At 46.9% G+C, this 9,705-nt stretch overlaps 1 protein-coding gene across 1 annotated transcript; it reads left to right on the plus strand.

The window, feature by feature from the left end:
• Window positions 1–3,148: 3,148 nt before the first annotated feature.
• On the plus strand, window positions 3,149–4,550 carry LOC120357367. The gene is made up of 3 exons (XM_039447545.1): window positions 3,149–3,531; window positions 3,622–3,694; window positions 4,251–4,550. Exons 1-3 carry the CDS (start codon window positions 3,149–3,151, stop codon window positions 4,548–4,550), a joined length of 756 nt encoding a protein of 251 aa, XP_039303479.1.
• Window positions 4,551–9,705: the final 5,155 nt, after the last annotated feature.

A 9,705-nucleotide genomic window follows, 5' to 3' on the forward strand; every position in this document is an offset into this window, starting at 1 on the left:
ACAGAGCAGCATTCAAAATACCTCCTTTGTGGACCGATGAGCCCGAACTATGGTTTGCCCAGCTGGAAGGCCAGTTTATGCTAGGAGGCATAACGCAAGACAGTACGAAATACGCTTATGTATTGTCACACATCAAGATAAAGCACGCTAAGGAAATCAAGGATTTGATCACAAAGCCTCCTGCAGAAAACAAATACGAAACTTTAAAGAACGCCATCATACAAAGGCTATCGATTTCGCAAGAGCAACAGATTTGACAGCTACTGGAACATGAAGAAATAGGGGATCGTAGGCCGTCACAATTCCTACAAGCTCTCTCAAACTCTGCCATCCCGGACCAGCTACTACGAACCCTGTGGATAGGCAGATTGCCGTTGCAGCTACAAGCCATTTTGGCCACTCAAACGGCAGATGATCTCGAGGCAGTAGCCGAGCAGGCCGACCGCATTCACGAGGTCGCCAACAGAGCTACAGGAGTCACTAGCCTACAATCTGCAACTCCAACATTCGAGCATCAAATTAAAGAACTCACTAAACAAGTAGCAAGTCTAAGCGGACGATTATCACGGGCAGCAAAAAGAAGCAAGAAACGTGACCGTTCCCGGAGCCGCAACAAAAAGAAAACAAAAGAAGGCAACGTGTGTCTTTACCACAGGCGATTCAAAGACAAAGCTAAAAAGTGCACACAACCGTGCGAGTTCAAGAAAAATGAGGAAAACTAGATGGGCAGTCGTTGGTAGCGGCAAACAGCTCCAGCCGAAACCTTACCGCTTCTTCGTCGCAGACGGCAGCACCAAGACAAGATACTTAATCGACATCGGGTCAGACGTCTACGTTTTCTCCCAAACTCTGGTTCACGGCCGGCGGCTAGTCAGCGCGGGAGAACTAATCGCAGCAAACGGTTCTGCTATTCAAACCTATGGCGACTTGACGATAAGACCCGACCTTGGTTTACGCCGAGACTTCCTGTGGCGATTCATTGTGGCAGATGTAACTACACTAATAATCGGTTCCGATTTCTTAGCACATTATCACCTCTTGCCAGACATACGACGAAATCAACTAGTGGATGCCAAGACGGGACTGAGAACAAACGGAGCGACGAGAGGGACAAACCTACCCTCGGTCAAATCCATAATTGGAAGCACTTCGTATCACCAACTTTTGTCACAGTTCCCGAAGATCACGCAGAGCTCGGGTACTTACCAAAAGAAGCAGCCACAGTCTACCGTGCATTACATCAAAACCACTGCTGGGCCACCAGAAGCAAACCGACCACGAAGGTTAGCGCCCGAAAAACTAAAGGCAGCAAAGGCGGAATTTAACCTCCTTCTGAAAGAAGAAATTATACAGCCTTCTAAAAGCCCGTGGGCCGCACCACTCCACATGGCTCCGAAGAAAGGAAACGCTTGGAGGCCGTGCGGAAACTACAGGAAACTAAACTCAAAAACGGTACCAGATCAATACTCGATCCCTCATATAGAAGATTTCACACAAGGCCTTAAAGGAAAAACGTTGTTCTTCACGCTAGATTTGGTCCGAACGTACAATCAAATTCCAGTGCACCCAAAAGACATCGATCATCGCACCCAAAAGACGGCGATCACAACGCCTTTTGGGTTGTTTGAGTTTCGCTACATGCCTTTCAGGTTACGCAATGCAGCGCAAACGTTCCAAAAGTTCATCAACGAGGTACTACACGGCCTAGATATTTGTTACGCCTACATCGACAACATCCTCGTTGCCTCCAGCAACGAGGAGGAGCACAGAAAAGATCTAGAGGAGTTATTTCGTTGCTTATATGCATACGGCATTCAAATAAACCCAGCCAAGTGCACTTTTGGAGCCACAGAGGTCAAGTTTTTGGGATACATAGTATCCGCAGAGTGCACTCAACCATTACCAGAAAAAGTTCAAGCAATCAAGGACTACAAAAGACCTGAGAACATCAAGCAAATAAGGCAATTCTTAGGCACCTTAAACTTCTACAGAAGGTTTATCCCAGGAGCAGCAAACGACCAAGCAAAACTGCACGACGTACTGCAAGGACCCAAAACAAAAAAAGGAAAACTCCGATTGAATGGACTCCGCAGCTGGAACAAGCGTTTCAATTTTGCAAAGACAGTCTAACAAAGACAACGAAAGCAGAAGCGAGAATTACATTAACCACCGATGCATTAGACACAGCATTAGGAGCGGTGGTACACCAGGAAGTCGACGGAAATGTGCAGCCGTTAACATTCAGGAGTAAGAAACTCAACCAAGCGCAAGTGAAGTACAGCCCGTACGACAGGAAACTTTTGGCAATCTACACAGCGGTGAAGCACTTTCGGCACTTGTTGGAAGGCCGGAAATTCACCATCTTCACAGATCACAAACCGCATTCCAGCAAGATCCATTGCGCAGTTTCCCCCGGCAAGCGCGGCACTTGGATTTCATTGATCAATTTTCAACAGACATCCGACACGTGGCCGGCAAGGACAACATAGTCGCGGACGCAGTCGAGGCCATACAGAAAGCGCCTGACTTCGAAGAAATGGCAAAGTCACAGAAAGAAGATCCCAAACTCCAACAGTTGCTAGACGGCAGCATACAATCGTCACTCAAACTAACAAAAATTCCGATACCCGGGACTGAAGTCAAATTTTATTGCGACGGGTCAACGCAAACAGCGCGTCCCTACGTAACGGAGCCATTTAGAAAGCAAGTATTCCAAGCACTGCATGGATTATCGCACCCCGGCATTAGAGCGACGGAGAGATTGGTCAGACATATGGCCTAACATCCAACGAGATTGCCGAGCGTGGGCACAAACATGTCTGCAATGCCAAAAAGCCAATGTACACAGTCATGCCATTGGGAAATTTTCTAGGGCCGACAAAAAGGTTCCAGCACATACATATGGACTTGGTCGGACCCATGCCAACGTCGTTTGGGTATAAATATTGCTTAACAATCATACATTGCTTCACGAGATAGTCGAAAGCAATTCCTGTTCCCGACATCGCGGCCGAAACAGTAGTCAGGCAGCTTTTCGCAAATTAGATAGCAAGATTCGGAACACCAACAAGGATCAATACGGATTAAGGACGACAGTTCGAGTCCAAACTATTCAAGAAACACAGCGTACCATCCAGCAGCCAATGGGATGGTAGAGAAGCTCCACCGGCAATTAAAAGCAGCCATAAAGAGCCACCAAACAAAAGCATGGGCGGAGATACTCCTAGTTGTTTTAATGAGCATCAGGGCCGCGTGGAAAGAGGACCTACAAGCAACGCCGGCGGAAATGGTGTACGGAGAACCAATTTGGTTACCGGGGCAGTTTCTCAACGAAGCCGACAGCGAAACAGACACTTCGGAAGGATTCGTAAAGGAGAAACAGAACCTGAAGAAAACGAAAAAAAGGCTACGACCAAAAATAAGAAGGCACAAACAAAAAACCACGTTCATATTTAAAGACTTAGCTACGACACAACAAGTTTTCTTACGATATGACACGCCGACGAAATCGCTACAGCGTAAGACGCCACCGTAAGACGGACCATACGAGGTCCTAAACAGAGGAGAAAAAACGTTCAAAATCATCGTCAACGGGCGAGCCATCAACGTTTTAATTGATAGATTAAAACCCGCTTACATTTTGGAACCAGAAAAAACGGAACAAAATCAAAGCGCAACAGAACAGGCACCTAAGGTACCCAACGAAAAACGGACGAGAAGCGGACGAATATCACGTCCACCAGTCCGTTTCCAAGAACTTTAAGACAATCAAGGGGGTCATGTGGCAAACCGAAATCCGCCACCAACATGCGCTCGCGCGAGCGCGCAGGCAAGCCGCGGGCGCCAGCGTGGACGTAAGCGCCGACGCTAGTTCAGGCGCTGCCGCTAGGCGGCCGCTTTCTCGGGAGTCAAATGCATCCACCGAGCGCATATAATACGCGACCGCAACCCGTCAAGTACGCATCTTTCAATCGAGGCTGAGCTCCTTCTGGGCCTTTCAATCACGAGAATCGTCATCAGAGGTGCGCTTCTGACCGGACCCTCTAACTTGGTGTAACTAGAGGTGCGCTCCCCTCAGGGCCCTCAGTTTTTGGTCAAAGAGCTTCGTGGCACGCCAAACTGCCTTGTCGACGTCTTTGACGGACCGTCCCGGTCCATATCCGCATCTAGATTGTCCGGGCTGCATCTGCCCCGACGATTGCTAGGGTATCCCAATACCCGATCAAAAAGTAGCGTTCTTTCCCTGAAAGCTGGAGATTGAGCTACGACTACACGACGATCTTCGGCGCCAGTTCACCGCAGTCGCCACGAGGAATCAAGGAACCGAGACATGGCCACCCGCTTCGACTACGTCCGGTGGCACCCAAACGTCTCCTACGCCTGCGTCTCCTACGCCTGCCACGGGCACTCCGCCAAGGCCCAAGAGCGTCGTTGTCGTACCTATCGCTCCGTCACCGCGTTCTCCGCGTCTTAACACGCCAGGGCGATCTCTCTACACGGAGAAGAGGAAGAAAAGAGACAAGCTGATCCGTAACCTATTCGGCAACTGACCGACTTTTTTAGGCGTCTCCGGGTACCGCCTAAGTCAAAACCAAAAAGAATAGAGATCACACTTACGCAAATACACATGTACCAAAAAACAATTTTATTAAAGAACACGTAAACATAAAACATCATTCATTTGTGGAACCTTCTGACGCAATAAGATAACCCCATGACACATAACGTGGAATTCTTTTACAAAAATTGATTATATAAAATGTATTAAAAAGCTCTACGGAATATATAAAAAGAAAAACGAATATAATAATTTAATTTTGTAAAGAATTCCAAATTAATTATCTCTCATAAATGTTCGATCCGCCACAAGGCTGCAAACTGCACTATATGTAGAGCTTTTTCTAGATTGTTCCCCTCGAAACCCGCAATCTTTTTACTCGATCTGCGTTGAATGCCACGAGTAAATGTATTAAGTTTTCAAGATCATTCCGCTCGAAAGCCGCGATTTTTTTATTCAATCCGCACTGAATACTGCAAGTAAATGTATTAAATTTTCCAGATCGTTCCGCAAGAAAGCCGCGATCTTTTAACTCAATCCGTATAAAGTGCTGCGAGTTAATGTAAAATTAATATTGTACAGACTCTGTACATTAATTATACAACATACCTCTGCAGGTCGGAAAAACAATCCTTACTGTTACGCAGTACTTCGGCATTAAGTTGCAAGCAAATTGAACTGCGGGTCCAGCTATTGTTTGACGTATCAAGCTTTAATTATTACACAACCACAACAAAGTATTACTGTCCCTCATATTTGTTATATTACAGTCATTTTTGGATATCGTTCTTAAATATAGTTTATTTCTAAATGACAAATAAATTAATTTTTGGGGACAGAGCTACTGGAAATAATTTTTTTCACCTTTTTCTTCTTTTTCCTCCCATTATTTTGCACGTATTGCTTTTTATTTATTTCTCAAACGCATATATAAATGCGAATTCGTACTAAGTACTGTAATACTTCTTCAAAAATGCAATCATAATATTCAGTATCTTTTTTAATAAGAGTAATTACCTTTCGTATAACATAATTTTCCGTAGAAAAATAATCCCCATGAAAATTATTGAAACATTTTTCAATTTTTAGCTATATGATGTGACGTGTCGCTCCGTAGCGCCGTCCCGGAGAGCGATAAGGCCGTGGAAGGTACCCTGGGCTGCGCCTCTCCCCCCCCCCACCTACCCGAGAGGGAGAGGGGGACGCGAATGCTATTTTATTACCGCGTCTTACCGCTCTATAATCCTAATTCTCCGTGTATTTTGTTTGTGCAATGTAAAATGGACTTTATTAAGAGCGCTAAGACGCATCAAAAACGGCGAAACCCGAGCGGACGGCAATGCGAATTGTGTGTGCCCAACGAAGATCCGAGCGGAGATGTCGACGAGGAAGCCGAAAGAACGACGGAAGTCGCAACGCCGCCGAATCCGCGCCGGAAAGCTAAGTCGCGGTTCCGCCTATCTATTACTACCGCTTATCTTCCCGAATACCGCCTGTATTAACACCGTCCTTTATTGCAGCGAATCTTGCCGGAGGAGCCTCCGAATAAAACCAGCGGACTGCAGGCCGCTGAGCCAGCATCCCGGACAATGCCGTCAAAGGCTTGGCCAGCCCGACGACTGCAGCAGGGGATAGACGTCAAACTTGGAGCGTCAACGCCGGAAAAGATTCCGGAACGTCCCATCCGTCCCGCCGACCGCTGAGTAAAAGAGCAGCAGTCGCCACACAACGTAACAACGGCGCGGAGCACCGAGAGAAAGCAAGAAGGTAAATCGCGAGTAGCGGAGCAAGGGAGAAGGACGCACTATCGACCGCTCAAGAAAGACTACCGCTAGGAGCGAGAAGGATGCGCGTGAGAACGCGAATCAATCATCGGCGTAAATCGGCGAAGAGGGACGTTGTGACGTCACGAGAAAATTCGGCGGAGCCCGACGAGCCGGAAAGCGCGGATCGGCTTATCACTGTCGTGTGCGCCACCACAACGCAAGGTATAGCCCAGGAGCCGAGGACTACCGCCTGCCGATCTTCCTATTGTAAGCCGCCGCTCCGGTAATCGTAAGTTAAGTCCTTGAGTGAGGGTCGATCTTCGTGCAATTCCCGTAGTCTTACCGTATACCGCACTTATTGAAGCGAAGCATCTCGCGAGTAATTAACTGTGCCAAAGTGACGACACTTCTAGAGAGATCGACCGCAGCTCAAGAATCGTTAAGTCCCTCTCGGGGTAAGGGCACCAACAGTCACGCGTATCGTCTAGATTGTAAGTAAAATCGCGTATCATCTTGTGCTGCGTAATTGTGAATTGCCGTCTCGTACCGAGCCATAGTATTAAGGATTATAGTACCGTACCGTACCGTACCGGGGGATTTCGGAGCAGGATTGTACTCCGACCGAACCTGTCGTGGAGAGTTTTTTGTAATAGCGGAATCGCTTGGTGTGTGGAATTCGCGCGGTTCGGTCTCGGCGAGGCGCGATACCGTTCGGTCTCCGCGAGATTCGCAACGCCGCGGAGTTGCGCGAGAGCCGCCGGCGATCGAAAGACCGCGAAATAATTGTCGGGATTATTAGCCGCGAGTGAGTACTGCCGTCGGGGGCGTGACGCCCGTGCGGATTTTATGTGCGAAGAGAGTATTATTCGTGCCGTGCGAGTTCACGTGATGATCACTATCGCGCCGCGTGTTGTTATGTCGTCGTAACTGTCGTGCCGTGTATTTTGTAATTTGTCCCGTCCAAATGTGTTCTGCGATTTGGTGATCTCTCGATTTTCTTTGGGACGTTTCCGAGTAGTGAGATTGCGTCTCCATTAATTCACGGGCCAATCGCGTTAATCTGTCTCGTCCGTTAAATTTCTATTTTCCCGATTATTCTAAGAGCATCCACTACCGCGTGCAACTGCGTAACTTTTGTAAATTCAATGTACTCGTTCACCGTGTCTGAGTATTTTAAAATATATTACTTATTATTGTTAAAATTACCCATGGCGTTGTGATTGCGTTTCCCTCCCCCTTCCCCACCACACTTAAGAATTACGCCCCTCTGCCACTTGCGGAGCCGGCCGCGGGCAGCGATATTCGTCTTGCCGTGTCACGTATTTACCGCTCTTTGTGAGGTGGCGCAAAAGATCGCACCTGGCGCCCAATTACTAATTACGTTGAGGGATTTTCGTTTATCGCCCTCCTTTTCCCTTTTTATTGGGCGTACTCTCCTGCGCCTGGCGAGTGCAGGAAAAGTACGTCGCAAATTTTGGCGCCCAACATGGGGCCACGCCAATTCCAATTTTATATTGCCAAGAGGGGTGAAACGCAATCCGCTAATTATTGCTTGTCTGTTGTGAAAATTTTGTGTTAACCCACTTCTTATCCTGCAGCTGTTTCTGTTACCGGGTGTGCGAGAGTAAACTCTTGAGTGTGTGTGCCATCCGTCACCCGTAAGTAATGAGACTTTCCTCCTCATAATAATTACCGCTGCCGTATCTGAGAAACTGGAATTTGTGTGCCACCGTATAGTTAGCTACCGCATTCCGCACGAGACAAGGACGCAAGTAGAGCACCGCGCGCTAAACAAGGACGCAAATAGGGTACCGCGCCCGAGACAAGGACGCAAGTAGAGCACCGCGCGCTAGACAAGGACGCGAATAGGGTGCCGTACGTTAAACAAGGGCGCGAACAGGGTGCCGTACGTTAAACAAGGGCGCGAATAGGGTACCGCGCGTTAGACAGAGACGCGGATAGAGCTCGGCACGCGCTCCAAGACTACCGCTACTTGCGCGTCTACAGCGTTTAGGGCTTCCTTGAATTGTTACCGAAGATTGTCGCGAAATAAAACAAATTAGTTTAGCACATTTTTTATGAGAGATTTGGAATTGTATTCGAGCCTGACCCGTACCGTCCTGCTTTAGGGTGAGTAGAGTGGACAAGCCGGAGTAACTTAAAAATTCACCGTTGACTCCGGACAAGAAAAATATCGTCGTGTTTAGGCATATTCCCCCCCTTACCGTCCTTCCGTTATTGAGATTGAGCGCTCGAACAATTATTTGACTTCTCGTATATCGCGTTTCGAAAATATTTGGGCCTTGAGCAGTAGCCTTACCTGTTTAGTTCCTTATTGTTTGCCGCGTATTTACGCGTTTCCCCGATCCACGTCCGTCTCCGAGCCGAGAGGACGTAAAGCCGCAGCGTGCGCTCATCGTTCAGATCTTACAATCCCTGTGACGGACAGCCAAACGGGATGTCACGTCACAGTACATAATTGTAATTTTTGAATTTCCATTATGTACATAATTTTAATTCTTGAATTTCCATTATGTACATAATTTTAATTCCTGAATTTTTATTATGTCTAGACATAATAAAAATTCATCCGATTTTTATGTCAATTATGTCTAAACGTAATTTTAATTGTGCCGCTAGGGAATTTTTAAGTCAATTCTTATGAATTGATTCAAGCTTGATTCGATGTCCACGTGTCTCAGGTTGCCGATAACGAAATCTAGATAGTGCGCTTCATAGTTTTCGGTGTCTACGTGCATTAATACCTCGAATTCGATGTCCACGTGTCCCAGGTTGCCGATGACGGGGTCAGGATAGTGCGCTCCATAGTTTTCGGTGTCCAGCTGTAATAATACCTCGAATTCGATGTCCACGCGTCCCAGATTGCCGATGACGAGGTCCACATAGTGCGCTCCATAGTTTTCGGTGTCTAATTGCATTAATACCTCGAATTCGATGTCCACGCGTCCCAGGTTGCCGATGACGAGGTCCAAATAGTGCGCTCCATAGTTTTCGGTGTCCAGGTGTAATAATACTTCGAATTCGATGTCCACGTGCCGATGACGGGGTTCAGATAGTGCGCTCCGTAGTTTTTGGTGTCGTAATAATACGTTGAATTTCATGTCTAATTTTAATGAGATTTGTTAATTATTTTGGCTAAAATTTGGGAAAAACAAATTCGTAATTCCGACCGGCCAACATGTCGAAATACGGATTCGTTTATCCTAAATTTTAGTCAAATTAACCCTTAAATGCCACACTTCTCAAGAATCTCGTAAATGACACATGGGGTCTAAAAGACCCCAGCATGAAAAATGTCTCCTTACTTATGGATTTTTTGATATTTAGTTATGAAAATTATTTTCAATGTTGTTCAAGGCT

The sequence above is a fragment of the Solenopsis invicta genome, chromosome 3 (genome assembly GCF_016802725.1).
Source record: "Solenopsis invicta isolate M01_SB chromosome 3, UNIL_Sinv_3.0, whole genome shotgun sequence".
Lineage (NCBI taxonomy): Eukaryota > Metazoa > Arthropoda > Insecta > Hymenoptera > Formicidae > Solenopsis > Solenopsis invicta.

Excerpts from the sequence above, each read along its gene's own strand:
- LOC120357367 (XM_039447545.1), top strand. The coding sequence starts at position 3,149 with ATGGTAGAGAAGCTCCACCGGCAATTAAAAGCAGCCATAAAGAGCCAC. Across the intron at positions 3,532-3,621 it reads CTACAGCGTAAGACGCCACC|ATTAAAACCCGCTTACATTT; the intron begins GTAAGACGGACC and ends TTTAATTGATAG. Across the intron at positions 3,695-4,250 it reads CAACAGAACAGGCACCTAAG|CTGGAGATTGAGCTACGACT; the intron begins GTACCCAACGAA and ends TTTCCCTGAAAG.